At 53.5% G+C, this 24,572-nt stretch overlaps 1 protein-coding gene across 1 annotated transcript in view; it reads left to right on the top strand.

Moving 5' to 3' along the window:
* The window catches only part of CMIP (c-Maf inducing protein), a 228,883-nt gene that overhangs the window by 117,890 nt on the left and 86,421 nt on the right, over nt 1–24,572 (top strand). The window contains exon 2 of the mRNA XM_047789045.1: nt 22,711–22,836. Within this exon, the coding sequence (XP_047645001.1) occupies nt 22,711–22,836 (126 nt within the window). The remainder of the gene's footprint in view (nt 1–22,710; nt 22,837–24,572) is intronic.

Below are 24,572 nucleotides of genomic sequence, written 5' to 3'. Positions count from 1 at the left end.
GGCATCAGTCGATGGCGGTGACACACAGTGGCGGGCTTCGTGCCGCCCTCCTACCCGGCCAGTGCTCTTGGAAATAAATGCCATTCCATCCTGTACAGACCAGCCCGGCCTCATCCATCATCCGAATGATAAGCAGGAGGTTCAGTGCCAGGGGTCTGAAATGGCCTTGAGATGGCCTCTGGAGGAGTCCCCCGAGACCCTCATTCCTCCTCTCGGTCCCGGGAAGGGGGCCCCTGGGTGCTGGGCAGGACACCTGCACATGACCCTCCTCTCTCAGGATGAGCAGAGGCTTCAGGCCAGCCACCCCACCATCATCCTTGAGTCTGTAATGTTCTTAGAATTTATTACATTTGTTTCAGACTTTTTTAAAAATTGCGGTGAAATTCATATAAACTCAACCATTTTAAAGCATACAATCCAGTGGCCCTTAGTGCCTTCACAGCATTGTAAAAACATCCCCTTTGTCCAGTTTCAGAAGTTCCCGTCGCCTCCAAAGGCCCCCCACCCCCAGCCCTTGACAGCCACGAATCTGCTTTCTGTCTCTGGGGATTTATCTATTCTGGATGTTTCACGTAAATGGAATCACACACTCCGAGGCTTTTTGCGTCTGGCTTCTTTCATTTAGCATGATGTTTCCAGGCTCATCCTTGTCGCTTGTGTCACTGTGAATTCACTCCGTTTTGCAAAGAAGCTCACATCAAACCACAGAGTTCACAGGCACCCCAGGGGCTGGCACTGCTCAGTCCTCCTCCCTGGTGTGTGGCAGGTCCTGTGCGTGGCCTGGGCCGGGGGAGAGCCCCACCTGTCCTCCTCCTGTGCCTAGGTCTCCAGGCTGCCGCTAGGCCTGGCCAAAGGCCAGGACAGGCCCTGCACCTGTGGCTTGGCTTTCCCCACTGTCCCCTCCCCGGCCCAGCCTCTCCCTCGTGGACACCCCTCGGCCGCCACGCCCGCCTCCCACCCACCCCCCAGCCACGTTTTCCCTCCTGCCCCAGACACCTCTCCATCTCCTCCGCCCACAGAGTCCTACTCGTTTGTCAAGAGTCAGTGGTTGTCGTCGTCTTTGTCCCCACGGGAGAGCCTGTGCCCTCCTGGAACACGCTCATCAGTTTTTACCATGTGCCCATTCTTCATGAGCTTCCAGGCAACAGAGCAAGGGCACTGCCAGTGAATGTTTGTTGAGTGAATGAGTGACCCAGCAAATAAACCGTTCTGACACTCAGATGTCACTTCTTCCTCTTGTTAGCTTCTCTGACTCATCCTGTTGCCGATTATTTGTGCTCCTGTCTTTTCCCAGAAGAGATTTAGGGTTTGCTTGTAGAAATGCGTTTGCCCCACACCTGGCCTTCCAACTTCCAGGCTCCCTCCGAGACAGGGTTTTGGAACCTCTTGTATAAATGAAGTGCTGAAAGGTAGAAAGTGACTTTGTCCCACTGTTTTGGCAACTCAGATTTAGAGATGCTTCTGACAGACAAAGCAAAAGTCCCGCTGTGGCCTGTGTCCCTGAGAGGAAAGACCTGCCAGGACAGCAGTGCACCTCTTCCTCGTTGTGGTGATGGCTTCTTTTGACCATTATGATAGCACCGTTGATACCGGAAAGAGATGGTTGTTCATGGCTCTGCTGGTTGCAGTCACGTAGCTGTCCTTGGGGTCAGCCTGATAAGTCACTCTCTCCAAGGCCTGTGAGCCCCCGTCTTCCCCGCTTATCCGGGGGAAATCCAGGTCTTACAGCCTGGCATTCGAGGCTCTTCATCATCTGGATCTTAACAATTTTTCTGGCTCATCTCCCTCAACCCCTGTCTCTTTGCCTGATAAACTCCTATTCACCCTTCAAAACCCAACTCAACTATCACATAGTTTCTGATGGCTTCTTGAATGAGTGAATTTAGTCTACCTTCTCCAGGACTCCTGTGCTTGCATATCTGCAGGTATCATACTCATGGACTTCTACTGATCTGTGATGTGTCCGACTCCCCCATTCAACTGAGAGGTCCTTAAAGGAACAGATTCTAGAATGTTTTTGGTTTTGTTTTCCTCCGAGCAAATGCTTGACAAGTGCATGAGGAGGTATCTGTGTGGGTTAAAGCTGGGTAAAGGAGGCCAGCAGGTAGAGAGCTCAAAGGGGAGAGACGGTTCGATTCAAACCTTGGGCTCCAGAATTCTGGGAGTTCACATAAATCTCTTGGGACCCATTAGTAACTGTTTTGCTAATTTTGAAAAGTGTTTAAAAAAAAAAACACAAAAAACAAGCTTTGAGATCAAACCTTGGGGGTGGATTGGCTTTTGTTTCTCAGTACAGTGCCTTCAGTGTGGTTTGGCAGTACCACTTACCCGGCACATGGCACTGATCCAGAAGGCGGGTAGACGGAGAGAGAATGGAGGGAGAGGGTCTTTTGTCCATGAAAAAGGAGTCATCCCCTGGGCAGGCGTCCTGTGGAAGGCACCTGGACGTGGGACCAGCTGTTTACAGCTGCTGCCTGTTCTGATTCGCTCATTCCCAGGCTGTCTCAGCCATTAAATATTTTTACTATCTCTCCCGTTTACGACGTCATGAATAGGTTTTGTTTGCCTGGGGGGCACACTGATGTGATGTTTCCTCTGTGTCGCGTCTGCACACAAGGGGACGTGGACGCGGTGGCTTGCTTGCCCTCTGTACCCACCGAGCCACACGGAGGCAGTCCTTGGCTTCCCCGGTGTCCATGCGGACGTTGTAACCCTCACAACCATCGTCGCCATCTCACCAGGGACAGGATGTGAGTGAGCTGTCTGCGTCCACATTCCAGATCTTTCCTCTGCCCCACCTGGCTTCTTGAAGTGACCCCTCCTCTCCTGCTTTAGGGAGAGCAGACTTTTTTTTTAGGCTTGTTTCAAAGCGTAGTTGTAGGTTCCTGCACAGCCTCCCCGTCATTACCAATTTGTTACAGTTTGATGGACCAAGAATTTGTCCCCCCAATTTGTTAGAGTTGATGGACCCACGTTGATACCTCGCCCACTTCCCCCAAAGCCCCCGGAGGCCTTGGTTTACCTTGGGGCTCACTCTCGATGTTGTTCACCCTATGGGTTTGGATAAATTATTATACACACACACACACACACACACACACGGACACATATATTAAAAAATAAAATACGTGTATTGGAGATCCCACAGGGGTTAGCCATCTGACCGCAGGGGCTCAGATCGCTGCGGAGGTACAGGTTCCATCCCTAGCCCAGCACAGAGGGTTAAAGGACCTGGTGTGGGTGCAGCTGTGGCTCAGCTTTAATCCCTAGGCCGCAGGTGTGGCCATCAAAATTACAAAATAAATAAAACACATGTATCGACCACTGTAGTTTCACAGCAAAGACTTTTCACTCCCCCCAGAGACGCCCTTGAGCTCCGCATCTTCTTCCCCGCCCCAAACCCCTGGCAAGTGATCTTGTCGCTGTCTTCAGATTTTTGCCTTTGCCCAAATATCCTGTTGTTGGGATCACACTGTAGGTAGTAGCCTCTTCACATCGGCTTCTTTCACTTAGTCATCTGCATCTGAGTTTCCTCCACGTGTTCTCTCAGCTCGACAGCGCGTTTCCTTTGGGTGCTGAGTAATGCTCTGCTGTCGGGCCGTGCCGCAGCTGATTATCCATCGACCCACGAAAGACATCTGATTGCTTTCAGGTTTCGGCAGTTACAAATAAAGCTGCTCTCAACATCCCCGTGCAGGTTTTTTCGTGGACCTGTTTTCAGAACAGGTTTGTAAGTGATGATTCTGGAGCGCCCACCTCTGGGTGGTGAGCGAGGTTCCCGGCCCCACAGGCCCACTTCCCGGGAGAAGGCGCGTGGGGTCAGTGCACCAGTAGCCGGCGTGCAAGAACGCCCTTGTCGCACAACCGGGGACCCTCGGATGGAAGCCTGCAGCCCCCAGGCAAGGTCTGAGGCAGAGCAGTCGGGACTTCCCACCTCTTGTTTGAAAGGCACCAGCCGTGGCCGCCAAGCGGTGTTTCCTGAGAGCCGTCGTGTTTATTTGTCTAAGATCCCATTCTGCCGCCTGTCAGAGGACGGTGGCCTCTCAGAGCTAAGGCACCATGTGAAATGGGGCGGTTAGGAGCTCTCAGAATGAGCCCCTCGGGTCCCTGGAGACACCCGTTACCCCAAGTCTCGTTGGGCTGCTGGGGGGCCCTCTGTGTAGGCGGCAGAAGGGAAATGGTTTACGTCGCTTCCAGGAAAAGCACGCAAGTCCATCTCGCAGCATAGATCCCATCCCTTCCCTGCCTCCCCCCTCCTTCTCCTTTTATGGATTAAACCTCTTTAGGAGATTTTGGGTAGAATTGTTCATCACAGTTGCCTCTAGAAAGGGCTGCCACCATGAACTCTGACCCTTGGTGGGAGGGGCTGGTTAGCACGGTCCCATGATGTCAACGTCTGGTGCCAGGGATGGTCACCCTCGGAAGTAGTGAGCGGTGGGTCTCAGTGCCACCTCTGTGATGGTCACGTTATTCTCTACCTTCTCGTGAACCTGTGGCCGCGCCAAAGCCCGCCGTGCCTTCCCGCTCCGTTCCATGCTGTCACCTTTGAACTTGTCCTCATTGGACAGCCTGGGTCGTAGGCTTCTTGTTTTCTGTCCGTCTCCGCATGACAGGGGAGCCAAAGGAGCCGAGACGCTGCTCATTCGCGGTGCACAGTAGGTCCTCAGGGCTGCCCCCCTGCCTTTGCGGAGCTCTTGGCTGTGCTCATGGATTACCTGCATCTTCGCCTTCAGGCTGCAGAATGCTGCTCGGCTGGGCTCCGTTCTCATCCCCATTTCACAGATGAGGAAACTGAGGTTCTAGTCGGCCTCCTAGCCCGGGGTCTGTAGCCTGCAAGAGGCTGAGCTGGGTGTGAAGTCAGGGCTCTGACTCCCAGGCCTGGGTTCTTGCCCATTACGATTTGAGGAATCTGTAAAATGCCTGAACTCAGTCTGGCTTTTCACCAAATTTATATTCATAGCAACAGCATCTGCCTACATTTGAGATACTGTGTACACAGACGTACCATTTTTCCCGTCTACGGGCTATGCTGTGGGCAGGGATGGGTCTTGCACGCCATGGCATCCCGGCAGCCTGGCGAGTGCCTGGCGCTCGTGGGCCGTCTCTGCTGAAGGGTGCAGGCGTGTGTGGTGCGGAAGGATCACGGAGTCACTCTGCAAGCTCCCACTGTGTCTCTGCCCATTACCGGCAACCACTGATCCAGAGGAACATAGAATCTTGCAGAGGACGCTTTGTCTGTTGAATTGTATAAAATACCTGCAGAAAAACACACAGACCCTAAGTGTGTGCCTTGGGGAACTTGCACATCAAACGTGTCCTTGGCACCTCTACCCAGATTGAGACAGAGAATGGCCACCCCTGAGACCCTCCCTCTGTCCCCTTCCAGCCACCCGTCCCCCAAAGGTGACCCCTGCCCTCTCCTTGGCCAGTGTCCGGACCTGACATAAATGGTCTCACACGGCATGTACTCTTGTTGGTGAAATTCATCATACTGCTGTGTAGACCTGTCATTTGTCCATTCTCACCAGTGTATAGTTTTCCAGTGGGTGAATACGCCGCACTGTTTCTCATTTACTATTGATGGGCGCTTGCAAAGTGCTGCTGTGAACCTGGGGACCTGGGGACCCTGTGTCCCCAGTCCTGTTGGGAGTATGCAGGAAAGGTGGTCCCGGGGTGCCGAAGGTAGCGGAGAGTCAGCTCTGGCAGATGCTGCTCCGGTACCTTCCAAAGCGCTGCCCCGCTCCTCTCCCGCAAGCGGTCTGAGCATCCTGACTTGGGCTCCCGGCCCTTGCTGGATACTCTCATCTCTTCTGTGATTTTTGTTGTGGTGGAATACACATGATATAAAATTTACCATGTTACCCATTTAAACATTTTTATTTTGGAAGTTACTTGGTGGTCTAGTGGTTAGGACTTGGCGCTTTCACCACTGTGGACCAGGTTCAGTCCCCGGTCTAAGAACTGAGAAGCCACATCAAGCCGCTGCATGCTGCAGCCAAAACTTTTAAATAAATAAATAAATAAAACTTACTTGATTGAGGTATAGTTGATTTACAGTGTTAGCCAAAACTTTAAAAATAAATAAATAAATAAAACTTATTTGATTGAGGTGTAGTTGATTTACAATGTTGCGTTAATTTCTGCTGTACTGCGAAGTGACTCCATTGTTCATAGATACATTCTTATTTTATGTTCTCTGCTATCGTGGTCTGTCGCAGGAGAGAGGCTCCAGTTCCCTGTGCTGTCCTGTAGGACTTTGCTGTTCCTCCATTCTAAATGTAATCGTTTGCCTCTACTCATCCCAAACTCCCAGTCCATCCCTCTCCCACCCCGCTCCTCCTTGGCAACCACAGGATTCCACTTAGAAGTGATATCACCTGATATTTGTCTTTCATGTCTGACTTCACTCAGTGTGATCATATGTAGGTCCCGCTATGTTGCTGCACATGGCATCATTTCCTTCTCTCCCATGACTCAGTAGCCTTCCCCAGTGTGTATGTACCACGTCTTGGTCTATGGCTCTGTCTACAGACGTTCAGGTTGTAGCCTCATCGTAGCCGTTTTTAAGGATCACACTCTGTGACATCAGTCCAGCCACACTCTTGTGCCTCCGTCACCACCATGCTTCTCCAGAACTCTCTTTATCTCGCAAAACTGAAACTCTGTACCCATTAAACTGCAACTCCCCCTCCTCCAGCCACTGGCCGTCTGTCTATTTTCCGGCTCTCTGAATCCGACTCCTCTAAATCCCACACGTAAGTGGAATCATGCAGTATTTGTCTTTTCTGTGATTGTCCTATTTCACTTGGCATAGTCTCCTCAGGGTTCATCCATGTCATAGCAGGTGTCAGAGCTTCCTTCCTTTTTCAGGCTGAACAATACTCCACTGTCTGTGTTTGCCGCGCTTGCGGATCCATTCATCCACTCGCGGGAGACGTGGGTTGCTTCCACTTTTTAGCAGTTGAACAAAGCTGCTGTGAACATGGGTGTACGGATACCTGTTCCCGTCACTACCTTCCATTTGCGGGCTCTATACCCAAAAGAGGAATTGCTGGGTCACGTGGTAGTTCTATTTTAATTTTTTGAGGAACCTCCAGGTGTTTTCCATGGCAACTGCGACGTTTTATAATCCCACCGGCAGTGCACAGGGGTTCCAATTTCTTCATATCCTCACCAACACTTATTTTCTGGATTTTTTTTTTTTTTCTGGTGGTGGCCATGCTGATGTGTGTGAGGTGTAGACAGTATCTTTTTTTTTTTTAAAAGCCATTCTGGTAGGTGCGTTACGGATGACATGGTGGTTTTCCTTTGAGCTCAGAAGCATACAATTTGAATGAATGTGCCTGGTTGTCTGCCTTGAATATTGGTTATGTTCCCCTGGGCCGTCGGGAGTGCTGGGTCACCACTGGTGTCCTCGTCATCCTTGTGATGCTGCTGGTACACAGTAGGCACTCAGTACATGCTGGTTGAGTTCTGTCACTGGTGAGAGTGACAGCTGCGTGCTGGAATTCCAGAGAAGAGCGAGAAGAATCTCTGCATTGTGGCAACTGAGCTGCGCTTGCCTGGACAGGTGCCGCGCTCCCATCCCCCGCCGCCCCAGGCCTGCAGAGGCGCCGCTTTCTCTTTCTTTGCAGGACAAGATCTTCCTGTTCCTCTTCCCAAGTTCCTTGTCCAGCATCTGCTCACAGCCCCAAATCCTGTGTCTCAGAGCCTAGAAGAGAGGGCAGCGGCTGAAAACATGTTCGGGGCAGAAGCAGCTGCTGGCCGTGACCTTGGTGCGGCCCCCAGGGGCCCTGCAAGGACAGCACAGCCCTCCTGAGTCCACATGAAAGGCCAGCCTTGCAGCTCTGACCAAATATGGCCACGTCCCTCTCTCTGTAATTAGCGCAGCGCAGCATCTTCCAGAAATGAGGATCAACAGAGGGGAGAGCTCCACACCGGACCCGCACCGAGCGTGGGCCAGGCCTGTGCCCACATGCCACCTGTCCCCGTGCAGGGTGTCATCAGCTGCCCTCCTGCTCTGGGGATGTCTTGGGGGTGCCAGCAACCAGCCAGGCATTTTCATTGTGCACCATTTTTGTGTCAAATTAGAGTTTTCCCCCTTAGTTCTCTTGTTCATTGTGCTGGCGGCCATGGCCTCGGGGGCTTCAGCAGATCCCGAGCGGGCCCTGGGCTGGCCTGGCTAGTGACAGGGCGTTTTCAGACCGGGGACATGGAGGGATACTTTGTGCTTTGTGTCCCAAAGGGCCTCTTCCTTCCCCTTGGTCCTCTCTGCCCTCTTCCTGCGTTCTCTGCTCCGTGGTCTTCACTGCTGCCAGCGTTACTACCCCCTCACAGGGCTCCACAGTGTTTTTTAGAGATGTGGGCAGGTCAGGGTTCAAGCCTGGGCTCTGCTGCTCCTTTATAGGGGACCTTGCCTCTCAGTGTCTCGCCGATTCATATGTGAAATGGAAAACACACCTCGGTGTGTTCCAGCGAAGATGAAGTGATGCTTCACTTAACTCAGACTTCATAAAAAGTAGCCTAGGAGTTCCCGTATGGCTCAGTGGGTTAAGGATTCAGTGTTTTCACTGATGAGGCTCGGGTGGCTGCTGTGGTGTGGGTTTGATCCCTGGCCTGGGACCTTCGGCATGCCGCAGGTGCAGCCAAAACAAAAAGCAAAAAAACCCAGCTCCTTCCCTCCGTTAACTTGTCATGGAGAGTGGGGTGAACTCCAGGCACGGAGTTAATCTGTTTAATGAAAAATGCTAGTAAAAGACAGTTTCCACATGGGATGCCCGGTTGGCATCTGCTGGGGCCCCTCCATGATCTCAGAGATGAGGTGCTGGGTCCCGCTGGGTGTGGGAGCGTGGGTTGGAGAAGGTTGAATGGACGCTGGGACTGCAGGGAGCTCCCTTGGGCCATAGGGCGAGGTGAGCCGTGACTCTGAACCTCTGCTCACCACCAGCACCTGAGGTCTAGCTCGGGGGCCTCAGGGAGGATGACGGGGGCCCCACAAGAGGCAGCCCCTCCTCAGAAAATGTGGTGGTCCTGACCCAGTTCTGCCAGTCCCAGCTGGGTGACCCTGGGGCGTGTCTGCACGCTCTGAGCCTGTTTCCTTCCTGTTTCACTGCTGCGTCCTCACCAGCCGGCCGTGTCCTCAGTGGACGTGGGCGGGGCTGGGGGAGGAGGACCCGCGTGCTCTGGCTTCTGGGTTGTTTACTTGTATTTTGGGATGGGCCCCAGGAGGATTTCCCCAAATTTGTCATCTGGAAAATTTCTGCAGAACGGGTCTCCTGAGTCTGCAGAATTTAGGGTTAGAGCTGAGGCCATTCGGTAGAGGGGACGTTGCTGGAGCCCATGTCAGGCGGTCTCCGTAGGACCCGGCACTGGTGGCCACGATAAGGAGCAGCTCATCCACGCACCTCCTCACCCACTCAGACACCTCTCGATGCTCCGTGCTAACGTCGTCCTGGAAAGAACGTCCTGGAAAGAGAGAAAACTGTCCACTTATTTTCTCCCATCCATCTATCCAGCATACTTATTTATTTATATATATATATATATATATATATATTTTTTTTTTTTTTGTCTTTTTGCCATTTCTTGGGCCACTCCCGCGGCATGTGGAGATTCCCAGGCCAGGGGTCGAATCGGAGCCGTAGCCGCTGGCCTACACCAGAGCCACAGCAACGCGGGATCCGAACCACGTCTGCGACCTACACCACAGCTCATGGCAACGCTGGATCCTTAACCCACTGAGCGAGGCCAGGGATGGAACCTGCAACCTCATGGTTCCTAGTCAGATTCGTGAACCACTGCGCCACAACGGGAACTCTATCCAGCATATTTAGAGTCCTCTTGAGTGGTTTAAATCAGCGCTTGGCAGGCTAATGCCCCCAGGCCAAGCTTGCCCCCACCCCCACCTCCACCTGCCTTTGTAAATAAAGTTTTATTGGAACACAGCCACAGTCATTTGTCTATGACCTGTGGCTGTTGTCACACCCCAGCGGCTCTGTCAAATTGTTAGGACAGAGACCATGGAAGTCACAGAGCCTAAAGAATTTACTCTCGGGCCCTTTACAGAAAATGTTTACCCACCTCGGGTTTCTCGCTAAGGGCTGGGGCGCCAGTCCTGGCCTCCTTGCTAACACGCAGCTTGGCTTGGGCAGGTTTTCTCCTCTTTGGGGGCCTTGGTTCTCTCTGCTGTAAAATGGGATTATAGTGACGTCCATCTCATGGGTCCTTCTAGGGCATCACTGGGAAGCTGGCCGGGAGCAGTTGCCCCATAGATGGTTCTGGGCCAAGACAGTTACTCCAGACAGAAGCTAAGGTGGCAGGGGCCCTGTCCTTGGGAGCTCGTGGCACACAAACAGCTGGGACAGCGTGCAGGAAGGTACCGGGGTGCAGGGGTGCCCCAGCCTAGAGGAACCTCGAGGCAGGTGCCCCGTTCGCAGGGTGACAGAGGCCGCTGTTCTTCCCCCGCTGACTTACCGCATCAGCTGGCGTGTGTTGGTGAAAATGCACGTCGGTCTCCGTCAGCATCCTTGCGTCCAGGACACCGAGTGGCTAGAGGCCTGCATGACAGTGGCACGTGATCTTGGGGGTAAATTAATCATGATGTTAATTAAAAACTACAGCGCTGTTCCCAGCCTTTAACTCGGAGCTCTAATCTTGAGCAGACCTGCCCTTTCCTTCTGCAGCATCATCTGCACTGAGTGAGGCGGGGAGGCTGAACGTGAAGGGAGCAGAGAAGTCCCTTTGTGCCACACGAGACCCCAAAATGTTTCTGGGTTACCATCACATCCTCCGCGGCTCTTAGACGGGTGCCACATCTCCCGCGGGTCTCAGAGGCCATGTGAAAGGCACAGTTCACCCTTTGAGCCCTGTCACTGCCCGATTCCACCCCCAAGACTCAGAATCCCGTTCTTCCAAAGGTGGGGGGTACCTGAGAAGAGCAGGGCCTACAACAGAGCTCGTGTTTATGTCAGACTTCCATGGAAATCCCCACAATTAGAAGTTCCTGGACTTAAATAAAAGCACTTTACCCTGTGGCCCAGAAATCGTATTTACCCGAAGAGGCGCAGCAATGTTCACAGCAGCTTTATACACAGTGGCCCCGATCTGGAAAAAAGCAAAGATGCACAGACAGCGGTGGCTCAGGAACAAGCGCTGCCTGCAGTTAGAAGTGAGCTACAGACACATGCATCTTGCAGTCGTGGCACTGAACAGAAGCATCCAGACCCAACAGCGCATCTGTTGCCTGCTTCCATCTGTAGGATGTCCGAGACCGCATCTCTGGTGATAGAGCTAGAAGAGCAGACACTGGGCGGTCTTGGCTGGGACAGGGTGCGAGGGAGCCTGCCTCCTGGGGTGTTGCGTATGGTCCCTGTCTTGACCTGGGTGGGGGGTCCCGTGGGGCTGTGCTTCTGCAGAGGCCTCAGGCTTGTGTGCTCTTGCACTTGACTCTTTACATGGTATACCTTAATCTTGAAAAAGATGGGAAGGGAGCGAGAGAGAATATCCAAGAATTTTTTTTTTTCTTTTTTCTTTTTAGGGCCGCACCCTCGGCGTACGGGGTTTCCCAGGCTAGGGATCTAATCAGAGCTACAGCTGCTGGCCTACACCACAGCCACAGCAATGCAGGATCCAACCGCGTCTGCCGCTTACACCACAGCTCACGGCAACGCCAGATTTTAACCCACTGAGCAAGGCCAGGGATTGAACCTGCCAGCTCATGGTTCCTAGTTGGAGTCCTTTCTGCTGCATCACGATGGGAACTCCAAGAATATCCAACAATTTGAGGGTAGTGAAGGCTGTGCCCTGGTCTGGTCCTGTCTCAGGCCTTCCTGGGTCCTCGCACCCCAGCCTCACCTCACGAATCCCTGTCCCCTGCCTGGTCGAGGCACCTCGCACCCTCCCTTCTCTTTTGCTGGGAGTCCTTGGCGCTCCCCACCCACCAGTTCAGAGGTCACTTCCGGGAAGCCTTCCCCGATGTTCCAGAGTGTTTGCCCGCTGCTTCTGTTTGCACCTTACACCTGTAACCCATGGTGCTTACCCACCCCCACCCCCGTTGTCATTATCTTCGTGCACCTCAGTGATCCGCCCCCCCGCCCCCCCCCCATCAAGAGGCCCACGCACGGCTTCCAGGCCGTTGTCTCCCAGAACAGGCAGGGGACATGGCACCGTGGACCAGGTCCGGCCTGTGCATCGACAGCGTGGCCTTCGTGGGGACTGGCTCTGACTGCTCCGAGCCTCCCTGTAGCAGATGGAGTCCTCACGGTACCCACTGCCCAGGGCCTTTGGGAAGAGATGGTGCCGATGGGAGCCTGCTAGCTGAGGGCTGGCACTTGGGATACACCGCTCCGTGGCTGCCGTGGCCCTTAAAGATGCTGAGCCAGTGGCTAGAAGTGGGCTGACTTCGCGTCCCAGTCTTCACGAGCCTTGATCGACCACTCCGCTGGCCAAGGCACCGGTGGCATAGATGCTGTGAGCCAGCTTTCCACTCGTCTGCCCTTGCCCGCGATGGGGACTGGGGCTGGAAGGGTCTGATTGTGGAAATGTCCGTCCTTCTCTCTGTTATTAAACTTCCTGGGCCATTTGGCCATAAAAGGGGGCAGCTGCCATGGCCGGGCTCATGATTAATGAGCCAGAGCGAACCTCCTGACCAACTCCACGGAGCACAGTCCGTAGAGAACAGGGCTCCAGGCCTGCCCTCGTGGCCCAGCCTCTGGCTCTGTGCAGCAGGGGAGGGGCGCTCACGGCCCCCAGGGAGGGCTGGACGGGGCAGTGTTTGCTTAAGATGGGGCAGGACAGGGTTGGTGAGCCTGGGGTGGGGGAGCTCTGCAGCCCAGAGCTCCCGGGGTGCCTGTTGGAGGCCTCATCTGAGGACCTGACCCCTGACCATCCATGGGGTCCTGCTTGTCTTCTGTTGTCTTGAGCTGCTCTGTCACCTCCCAGGCCCCAGGCCAACTCCAAGCCGGACTGCTCGTCTCTGATCCGACTTTTCGGAGTGATTTGTGGTGATGGAAGGACTTGGAGGGCATTTGTATAAAAGCCCCTTCTTCCTTCTTGTTGAAGCTTGAACGTGATCGCCGGGGTGTAAGGAGCTCCCGTTTAGCCCCTGGCCTTGTGTGTGGAGCTGGGCTCACACACGCCTCCTCAGCTCATGCCACCTCTGTCCACAGCCCTGCGGGGCCTTCTCTCTCAGGTCCTCCTCTGCAGAGCCCTCTCTGGGTGACCGTGAGAGGGGTTACCTATCTGCAGTTCCTAGGAGGCTTTGCATCGAGTTCCTCATTGCCCTTCACAAACACCTGTGAGATCTGTATATCAGGATCTATTTTATTGTGGTGTAATTCACCTGCCATGAAATTTGCCACGTGGGTCATAGGGAAACTGTTGAACTTTCTGAAGAACGGCCAGCCTGCTTTCCCAAGTGGGTTCCCCACCCCCAATTCCCACCACGTGTATGAGCGTTCCGATCTCAACATCGTCTCCAACACCTGGTACTGCCCTTAAAAAAGAAAAAAAATTTAGCCCTCCTAGTGGGTGTGAAAACTACATCACTTTTACAAGGGAGAAATTGGAGTCTCAGAAAGGTCAAGGGACCTGCCTAAGGCCAAACAGCCAACCAATAGTAAAGCCTGTTTTTGACTCTAGAACTTTAAAAAAAAATCTTTTGGGGCATTCCCATTGTGATTCAGTAGGTAAGAACCTGACTAGTATCCATGAGGATGCAGGTTCAATCCTGGCCTCGCTCAGTGGGTTAAGAATCCAGCATTACCATGAGCTGTGGTGTAGGTTGCAGATGCGGCTCAGATCCTGCATTGCTGTGGCTGTGGTGTAGGCCAGCAGCTGTGGCTCCAATTCAACCCCTAGCCTGGGAAGTTCTATTTGCTGCAGGTGCAGCCCTAAAAAAAAAAAGCTTTTGATTGAAGCGTGAACACTTCCCAAAACGTGCCCACGCCGTGTCCTCACTGATGCATGTTAGCCGAATAAACATGCAAGTCACTCCCAGCGGAATCAGGACCTAGAACAGTACAGGCCTCCAGAAGCTTTCTCCCACCCCTGCCCTGTACTGTCCCGTCCAGGGGTAACCAGCAGGGTCCCCAGTTCTGCTGGAGGGTGGTGTGGTGCTCTCATACTGTGGTAGGAACCCCCTGCCCTGATTTTTAACCTACCTGGCTGTGAGAGACAAAGGCCAGGACGGGGTCTGTCACGGGATGGTGGCGATACCTGCCTCCTGGGAAGGTTGTAGGTTCCAGGGGGCTGAGGGAGGTGAGAGGGGCCATGAAGACATGGGAGGTGGGAAAGGGGCACCAACAAACCTGGAAGGTCCTGACACTGGGAGGAAGGGATGCTTGATACCCAGGCCGCTGCCCGCTGTGCTGGGCCCAGGTGGAGGCTGGGCCAGTCCCTCCATCCAGGCTCCCTTTTAGACTCTCTCTCTGGTCCTTGAAAGGTTGCTAAGCGGACAGAGGTGCCCAGTGGCACAGATGAAAAGTGCCATACCCAAGGACGCAGATTCCTGGCTATCTGGCCCTCTCATTCTCCTGGGTTGTACACGGAATGTGCAACCTTCTACTTGTTGAATGGCCATGTGTTTGGTTCCAAGGTGACCCTTGCACTCGCCATATGTCAAGTGCTCTGAAGCCCACAGGTGGCTCGTGCAGCAGACAGGGCAGATACGGTGCGTTTCCGTCATCGTGGAAGGTTCTCTTGGGCAGCACTAATCCAGGGTTCTTTATTTGTGAAGAACTTAGAATTATTACCCCCAGGAAAGGAGGATCAAACAGAATGTCATAAAACATAAGAAGGGTGTATTGCTCTCATAAGAGGTTTTCTTGCTCAAAACCCAGTAACTTTTACTTTACACACAATTCTAACAGCCTTGGCTCTCCGCTTTCCCAGACTGCAACGGAAGAGCAGTAACCTTTTGAGGGTCGAGTGTGAGGGGAGGTATTTGGGCAGCAATAGGAAGTAGCCCTTTGGCATCCAGAGACTGCCTGGAGTCTAGAGAAGACAGACACACTCGGGACCTCGGAGGCCCGCAAGGAGCTCTCGGTCCCCTCAGTGGTACCAAGAGCGTCCCTGGTACCATGGACGGTGGTAATGGTGATAACGGCCCAGGGCAACAAGAGAAGGTCCACTTATGCTCAGTTATCATTGGTTTACGGAAACGAGGGGTGAGGAAGGGGAAGGGCATTCAAGGAGGTTTGCTCGGGGACGGGGCCCAAACTGGCCAGTCTAGCCCCAGACCGTTACCCGCCTGTTTGCTTTTGTGTACGACTTCCCCTTTATTGGGATTAAAGAGGGCATCAAAATATTTTGGCAGGCCTTTCCTGAATGAGCGTGTGTGGGTTTCTGTCCTCGAGGCCGAGATAAGCTGTAGGTGGCCCGGGCGCCTGCAGGGCTGGGTGGCAGTGCGAAGGTGGATTCTGGCTCGTTCCCCACCCCCACCCCCACCGTGCTGGGTCCTTTCTGAACACACACTGGCAATGTGCCTGCACTCCGGTCCACACGCTGGGGTTTGGATCTGGCTGGAGGAGTTGAGAGCAGAGGTGAAGGTCACTATGTGGGGGGATGTGAGATTGAATCCAGGGTCTCTAAGAAGCAGGGACTTGTAAAAATCTCATCACCAATTTGTTCTGTTTCCTCTTCTGTCGCGTGTGGATCGGTAGGGATAAATAGCACCCCACTCCCCGCTAGCCCGGGGTGGGTGTACAGTTAAATGAGATATTACAGCATAGGAAGCCCTCAGCGTGCTGTAACGGCTTGATAAATGTTAACCAGGGGCACCTGTGCCTTTCTTTGTGGAAGGGGCTTCGGGTGGGTGGTGGTGGCAGAGCGCGTGTCCTGCCATGTCACTGAAGAAAACATGCAGCAGGCTGTTCACTACAGCCAAGACAGAAGCAGCCTGGAGTTCCCATTGTGGCTCAGCAGGCTAAAGACCTGATGTTGTCTCTGTGAGGATGTGAGTTTGATCCCTGGCCTTGCTCAGTGGATTAAGGATCCAGCATTGCCCGAAGCTGCAGCATAGGTTGCAAATGCAGCCCAGATCCAGTGTGGCTGTGGCTGTGGCTGTGGTGTAGGTCAAAGCTGCAGCTCCGATTCAGCCCCTAGCCTGGGAACTTCCATATGCCACAGGTACAGCCTTAAAAAGAAAAAAATTCTTAAAAAGCAGCAGGAGGAGGTGAGGGTTGAAGCCCCCTCCCATGATCCAGACCTCTCTGTGGTGCTACCACCCAGGTACTGGCATCAGCACTACTGTTACTGCCGTTGTTGTTGTTGACCGCCCACCGTGGGGCTGGAAGGGCCCCCCCTGCCCTCTGACTCGATCCCTCTCCTCGGAGGCCACAGTTTGTGGATGGGGCTGGAGGCACATCCTTCCTCGTGCCGGTGGGGCAGTTCCACGGGGAGTCACGTCGTGCCGGGTGGGTCCCCAGTGTGGCACGCCTGCTGGGACAGGAGGTCCCCAGCTGGGCAAGGGTTCCCATCCTCCTCTGGCCTCGGGAGCCAGCTCCCGGAAGGTGTTTCCAGGCCAGCTTCTCGTTTGGGGGTCAGGGACCCTCTTCTCTCCCCTCCCAGGAACCGTGCAGGGTGCCTTGCCGACCTCTGTCTGGAATCGGCCTGGAGCCTCGTCTTGGGGCCACACATGTCATGCTTCATACTTGCTTTTAGAGAGGTCCCCACGGAGACCAGCAGGCAGGTCTGGGCCCCAGAGAGCTGGCTCCCCAGAAAGGTAGCACAAGGCAAAAACAAGCCGCGTGGCACCAGCATTAGGGGCTGAGGTCAGGGGCTATTTCAGGGGGCCTCGGTCACCCCACTCCCTGCCTGCTCTGCCACGCATAAATTCTGGGAAAGCACAGAGTTTGCCGTGTCAGCCCTGAAGGGGGCGCTGATGTTCCCTCTGGGTCGGCTTTCCGCAGCCCAGATCCAGGTGTTGAGGGGACAGGGCTGCAGCTCACGTCAGAAACAAAAGCAGAGGGGCGGTCTCTCCTCTTGGTCTGGCAACACCAGGGCCCCTGCACTGGCCCCTCATCGGTCCCTGAGAGCAAGGGATAAAGGCATCCCCTCTCTGGTCCCCGTCTCCCATGGGAAAGCAGCACCCCCACGGGCCAGGACCCCACTTGCAGAATGACCCCCTTTGCAGAAGGATCCCCTTACAGAAGCAGCCCTCTTTGCAAAACGGACCTCCCTTTGCAGAAGGATGCCCTCCTTTTGCAGAAGGATGCCACCCGCCCCCCCTTTGCAGAAGGACACAATGCAAACTTCTGAGCCACCAGCACCCCTGCCATGCAGTTACTTCGAGGGCCCCCAAGGACCAGACATTTGCTCTGAATTCACACGGGTCAGAGCAGCGTCCAGCAGAACCCAGCCAAGCTGGTGGCCCAGGATGAAGGCCCCCAGTCTTAGCCAGGGCTCCCCAGTTCTCTTTAATTTCTCTTTAATGAGAGCAATTTGGCAACAGCATAAAATATGCTCTTACCCTTTGTTCCAGTAATTCCCTTTCTGGGAATCTGGCCTAAGGAAATAATCCTAAACATGGGGTAGAAAAACATGTTTCACAAGGATGTTCATTGTGCAGTTGTTTATAGCAGCGTAAAGTGAAGCCACCACACTGTCTGCGGAGGGGGCGGTGGGCGTGGTGGTGAAAGAGGTGGTGGTCAAATGTTTAATAGGCACTAAAACGGTAATTCTGAAGATTAATCTTCAGAATAGGGGGTGTGGGAGTTCCCGTCGTGGCGCAGTGGTTAACGAATCCGACTAGGAACCATGAGGTTGTGGGTTCGATCCCTGCCCTTGCTCAGTGGGTTAGCGATCCGGCGTTGCTGTGAGCTGTGGTGTAGGTTGCAGACGCGTCTCGGATCCCGCGTTGCTGTGGCTCTGGTGTAGGCCGGTGGCTACAGCTCCGATTGGACCCCTAGCCTGGGAACCTCCATATGCCGCGGGAGCGGCCCAAGACCAAGAAATAGCAAAAAGACCAAAAAAAAAAAAAAAAAAGAATAGGGGGTGTGCACACGATGTCACATTATGTGAAAAAAGGCAAGTCCCAGATTTATATATACCTGCCAAAAAATGAGGTATGGAAAATGATCAGGAAGTGCCTTGAGAGGTCTTGTATGATTTCGTCTGAAAGGTTACGTTCTGTTCACCATCTTCCCAGTCCTCTGGGACATTCGTGCATGGCCTTTCTTAGGGTTGAGCCGTGCTTTACATTCAGAAAAGTGGACCCTTTTTAGCGGGCAGCGCTGTGAATTTTGACCCGTGAACAGTCAAGTAACTGCCACCACATTCAGGACGTCAACTCTTTGCATCACCCCAAAAAGTTCCCCCACGCCCCTTCCCCATGCCCCTCGGTAACCATTCCCTTCCCCCACCCCACGCCCACACCCAGCGGCTGGCGACTGCTGATCTGATTGCAGTCCCTATAGTTCTTGCTTCTTCCAGGACGTCATGCAAACAGAACCACCCAGTACATCTTGTACTGCGTTTACGCGTAGAAATAACTTTTTCATCTACTTAATGTTCTCTTAAATGTACCTCTTAGGGCTGGATTTCCTAGCTTCCCTCAAGTGGAGACTTTAATTTTTCCTTTTTATCTAACTCAGCCTTTACCCCATGCAGGAATCTCCTCCGCTGTAGCTCTGATCGTTGTGCTCAGATTACCGGGGAATTATCAGTTATCTGTAAAATCGTCCCAGTGGTGTGAAAGTACCCAGGATGGAGGACGTCCTCGGCAGCGTCAGCTCACCCCTGCATCCAAAGAGCGGCCGAGGGGGCTTGCAGTCCCGATCTGTCCATTTCCCTTGCAAGCCTCAGGGGCGCCTGTCCAGGCTGTCCATCATGGTGATAATAGTAACAACAACAGCAGCCGCAGCTGCAAGTCATGTTTCTTAATAAACATTTTATGTTAGAACAGTTTGAGGCGGAAAGAAAAATTGCAGAGACAGTATCGCTTGCATTCACCCCACACCCTCTCTCCGCCGTGGCTAACATCTGACGGTAGCATGATAAATCTGTCACCGCTCCTGAGCCATACTGATATATGCGTTATGAAAGTCCACGCTTTATTTGATTTCCTTAGTTTCGCCCCGATGTCCTTTTTCTACCCCAGGCTCTCCCGTGGGCTCCCAGTGCATTTAGTTATCATGTCTCTGTTGACTTCTCTCGGTGGGGACAGATGCTTCAGCCTTTCCCTGTTTTTCGAGAGTGCTGGTCGGTTATTTTGAGGGCTGCCCCTCACTTGGGGTTTGCCTGATGTTTTTCTCACGGTTAGACTAGAATTAGGACTTGAGGTGAGGGAGCTCCCAGAGATAAAAGGGTTAGTGTTTCTCACAATAGTTCGTTTTATTGAGCTTTTCAGTTTGTTCCAGATGCTGTACTAAGCCCTTGACATATTGGATCCTCTTTAAGGCTCCTGATGCTCATTAAATTCTCAGTGGACCATTGGAGGAAACAGGCTCAGAGAGGGGCAGTCGCTCTCATAAAGACACACAGTAAGCGGCTCAAACACAGGTCTCATTGATTCTCCAATTTTTGCTTTCAGCCAGGACTGCGTCAAACAGCAGTGCATCTGCTTTTTTTAAAAAGTGTGTATTTATACCCAGCCTGTCCCCCAAAAGCTGGTAGTGCACCTTCTCATCAAGGCCACTTTGAGACAGTGACAGCAGGGTCAGGAGACAGGCAGGCACGGTATTTAGCAGGCCTTCTGTCATGGTACGTCGCACATGTCACTTGGAGCCCCCGTGTTCCCATCGGCTTGCTGGTGAGCGTTGGGCAGCACAGGGCTCGCTGCGTCTCCGTCTCCAGGAGGCTGTGATGGGGAAATAGAAGCCTCCAGGCTTTCCGCTTGTGTGTTCAAGGTTCTAAAGGCATGAGGCAGGCCGGCCGCTTGGTTTGAATAAATCACATCCACCTCGTGGTGGTCACGCTCAGTACCCTTGTGGGGTTTTTGGATGCGGGTCCGTATCTGTTGTTAGGTGCAACGATTTTGTGGATGCCACAGTCGCTGTGTTCTAGCCCGTGTTCTCTGACTTCTTGGTGTATCAAGGGGTCCGAGGGCTGGGCTGGGAAGCCAGCCGGACCTTGGAAAGGGATGTGGGCTGCCAAGGATAGGTGTTCAGCGCGTCTGGGCACCCCAGTGCCAGTGCCCTAAAGGAGATTTTTTTTACCTTATTATTTTTAATTTTTAAATTTAATATTTAAAACTAATAACCAAAACCTCTTCCCAATATGTTATGCCTAGTGATGATAAGTAATACATGGCTGGGCATTTTTTTATTCGGAAGAATATCCTTTTATTTGTTAAGGAAATGAAAAAAAAAAAAGGAGTTCCTTTCATGGCTCAGCGGTTAACCAGCCCAACTAGGATCCATGAGGATGTGGGTTCGATCCCTGGCCTTGCTCCGTGGGTTAAGGATCTGGCGTTGCCGTGAGCTGTGGTGTAGGTTGCAGACGCGGCTCGGATCCCGAGTTGCTGTGGCTGTGGTGTAGGCCGGCAGCTGCAACTCCAATTCGACCCCTCGCCTGGGAGCCTCCATATGCCGCAGGTGCAGCCCTAAGATGCCAAAAAAAAAAAAGAAAAGAAAGAAAGAAACGACAATCCCCTTCTCCGTGTCAGGCACTGTTCAGGCACATGGAACAGAACAGGCGAACATTCCTGCTCTCGTGGTGCTGAAACACCAGCAGGGGAGACATTCGGTGAGAAATACAGTGAGCATGTCAGCAGTCCCCCAGGCCCCTGGTGTCGCTGGTGTTCTCAGGACAAGACGTGCTCTTGGGGCTGAGTCACTGACTGCAGAACACTGAGCATGTGATGGTACAGGGGGTGCGGGAACAGGGCAGGGGGGCGAAGGGGAGCCCGTGTGTTTGCATTTGCGACGCACTGATATACCGTCTTGGCTGGACACAGAGGCTGTTGGAGCTGAGAGGGGGGGCGGGTCAGCGCTGCTGAGAAGGGCCACAGGGACTTGGCTGCCTCCCTGCCCCCTTCCGGCCAGGGTCTGAGCAGCCTCGTGGCTCACCTGGACCCTGGCGGGAGCCTCCAGGCTGCTCCCTGCCTCTGCTCACCCTTTCCATGCAGCAGTCCTAGTGATGCCACGAAACTTGCCTAGGGCCCCACAGCACCCACCCAATAAGGAGCGATGCCAGCACCCCAGTAGGCCTCCAGGAGTAGGCATTTCTTACCCGCCCTCCCTGCCTTCGGCCTTGCCTCCTCCCAGCACTCCCAGCTTGTTCCCGCCCCTGGGCCTTTGTTCCATCAAGAGCCTGGCACGCACCTCCCCCCATCTTTCCTCGGCCTGCCGCCTGCCACCACACCCTGTCTGGATTTGGGTACAGCACCTGCCACTCTCCAGTAGTTTATTTACTTGGGTATTTGGTTTGCCCATTGGGTTTCCATCTTGTTCACTGCTGTACCCCTAGCAGCCAGCATGGGATCTGGAACATAACAGGTGGCCAGTCCTTAGGCATCAGATGAATGAACGAGTGAGCACATGAATGGGCACGTCAGTGATCAGTCACTCTTACTTCCTGAGCCTGGTGACTGGTCATGTCCGGGAAACTCGAGGCCGCTTAAGCCTTCAGCCCTTTTCTCCGCTGCCACCACCACCACCACTGCATCTCAGCTTGGGCAGACAGAAATTGAAAATAAAAAACCTTGTGGGGATCTCAAGTCCTTAAGGTAAAAATCACTTTGGGTCCACAGATTTTAAATTGCTTGTATCACAGCCCAATGGTCAGAGCCCGGATCCCTGAGTCCGCCGCGGAGTTCAGTGGTGGCCACGCCCCTTCCCGGCTGAGTGACCTTGGGCGAGTCACAGGACCTCCTGAATCTCAGCTTCCTCATCTGTGCGGTGGGGCTGGCCTGGCACCTGGGACTGCTCTGAGGATTAGAAGAGATACCACTTGCCATGTGCTTGGGGAGAGCTTGGCCCATGTCAGAAAGCTTGAGAGATGTTTGGTGTTATTCTTCTCAGCTGTGCCACCCTCCCCTTTGATTCTTCCAAAAGTCTGGCTTTTCTGTGGCCAGAGAGACAAGGACGCTGCCGTTTCCTGGTAGCAAGCGCATCCCCTGGTGCCTGGCACCTTCGCTCCCGTGACAGCAGAACTCACTCAGCCGTGAGTGGCTGTGAACTTCTCCCGCCCACCCTCACCCCAGCAATGCCCGATGACAGCCCTTGTCATTCTTCCTTTCAGTACCAATTATTGAGCCCTTGCCATGTGCCAGGCCCTGGGGAGAGAGAGCAGGGACCAAGACAGACACGGGCCTGGCCTCGTGTCGCTGCAGCCTGGCTAGGAGGCAGACGTCAGACAGACAGCACGTGGGTGCACAATAATTAATACAAGTGTAGGAGCCCCTAGGGCACAGGGAGGGATGCTCTGTGCTCAAGAGAGGGTGGTAGCTTGGACATGGTGAGGGATGGAGGGGTCCAGGCCATGGATGCCAAGAAGAACAATGCACAGGCCTTACCCTCAGTGTGTCCGCCCCCTAGTCCTAACTGCAAGTCCATACACGCGAGCAGGTGTCCGCCACAGGCCCTCCCCTCCAGCTTGACCCCACCAGCTAGGAAAGACCAAGTCCTTTGCTTCCCAGAGTTACCGGGTGTCTGTGCCAGCTCAGGTGGCGTATCGCTAGAGCCGGGGATGTTTTCCAGAACCTTCTTCTGTGACATGGCTGTTGTGCCTGATCTTGTAACCAATGTACGTCTTTTTCTTTTTTTGCTGCAGCCAACTGGGTACATGGAGAACTCAGTCTCCTACAGCGCTATTGAGGACGTTCAGCTGCTGTCCTGGGAGAACGCCCCGAAGTACTGTTTACAGCTCACAATTCCTGGGGGAACTGTCCTACTGCAGGTAAGATAAATAAGCATGAACAAGCAGTTTCTGCTCCCCCCTCCTTGCCCTCCGAGGGAGCCCGCCAGCTATCAAGTGGGAAGGTTGTTTAACTTAGAGTATTTTTTTCCCCTCCAAGTATAAGAAGGGTGTAAATTGGGGCTCCCTGGGGGAAAGGTAGAGGGAGCATGCACAGGTTGAGCTCCTGCTGCATGCCGGCCACTGTCTAGGAGCTTTACATGTTATGTTTTTATTTCTCTTAACCAAGAAAAGAAAAAAAAAAAAGCTATTCTGATCTTCATTTTGCAGTCGAGGAAACTGAGGCACATAGACACAGGCTTTAAAAGGCTGTAAAAAGCAAGTAAGCAATAGATGCCACTTTTTGCTCTACTTTGAGTGAGGAGGTTTCTTACTTCTCATTGACCTAAGTTTTTTAGACTGATGGAATTATGAGCCATCTCCTTGGAAAAGTGTGCATTTTGTGTGTATTGGTCAGGACCGTTGGTTGGAATTGATACAAACATTATTCAAACTATCGGAAGCAAAAACAGAATTTGATGCTGTAACTGTATTAAAGTAATGGGGGTGGGGGCGGGGTCCTAAGAGAGGACTTCAGGCATAGCTGTATCCAGGAGTCAAATGCTATCATTAATATTCAGTCTCACACCCCCGCCCCTGGCCCCCATCTCCTGGCTTTGCTTCTGTTTGCCAGCTTCATGGTCAGGCAGAGTCTTTCCTTGTGGTGGGAAAGGTGGACCTCTAGCAGCCTCAAGCCACATTCCTGGAGCTTGCAATCCTTAAAAAAATACGAGAGCCCATTTTCCTTTCAGTGTCTTTATAGAATCTCATGGAAGATTCTGACTGGCTGTACTGTAGTCCCGTTCACCCCAGGGGATGCCCTACCCTGGGTTACCTTCCCGCCCTTACCACAGTATACTCTCATAGCCCCCCAAGGACCTCATGGGTGGGGAGAGGTGGGTCCACCAAGAAAGGAATTGTGGCAGAAAAATACAACAAGGCTGCCGCGGTACCTGCCTGTGACACATTGCACATCATTTCGGGGAGTACCACCCCAGTTTCCAGCAGGTACACACGTCAGAAGAATGGAGTCTCCCAGCATGGGGAGGATGCCTTGGCCTCTTTTAGGAATATTTTCCTTCTAACTCAGTTACTCCTGCGAGGTCTGCTCTGAGCCCAGAGAGATGCTGCCTAAAACTTGTTTCACAAGTGGCCACTGGATCGCTTAACAACATTGGGGCCAAGAGGCATGCAGTTGGGCCTCTGTGGAGAGTGGAACTCCTCAACCCGAGTGTTCACGTCCCTGCGGAAGTCCCATCCTTTACTGTCATCTCGGAGGACACCAGAGCCACGCCTGCCTGTCTCTTTTCTCGTCTCTCACACTCTACTTCACCAGCTCTCGCCTTTGCCAGCCTCACCTCCGGCCAGCAGAGCTTCTCATCCTCTGTCCTGCCCACCTGTGGCTACTGCTCTTGCTGGGAAGACCGTGGTCCCTCCCGGCCCCCTTGGGCCCGAAGAGGGGGAGCAGCGGTGGAAAATAGGGAGGGAGGGGCAGCAATAATAGGATTCCTTGGAAACAGGCTGAGACCATCCCCCTTGAATCACAGAGCACTGCCTGGCCAGTCCATCCAGGAGGGTCACTGGAGGGTCACTGTACCCCCGAGGAAGGTCTGGGCATCACCTGCCCCGGGGATGGCAGTGAGGCTTGGAGGATGTGGGTCACTGTGCTGGGGGTGGGG

This window comes from Phacochoerus africanus, chromosome 8 (genome assembly GCF_016906955.1).
Source record: "Phacochoerus africanus isolate WHEZ1 chromosome 8, ROS_Pafr_v1, whole genome shotgun sequence".
NCBI classification, from domain to species: Eukaryota; Metazoa; Chordata; class Mammalia; order Artiodactyla; family Suidae; genus Phacochoerus; species Phacochoerus africanus.
Note: the sequence above shows the minus strand (reverse complement) of the source record. Positions and strands in the feature narration are given on the sequence as shown.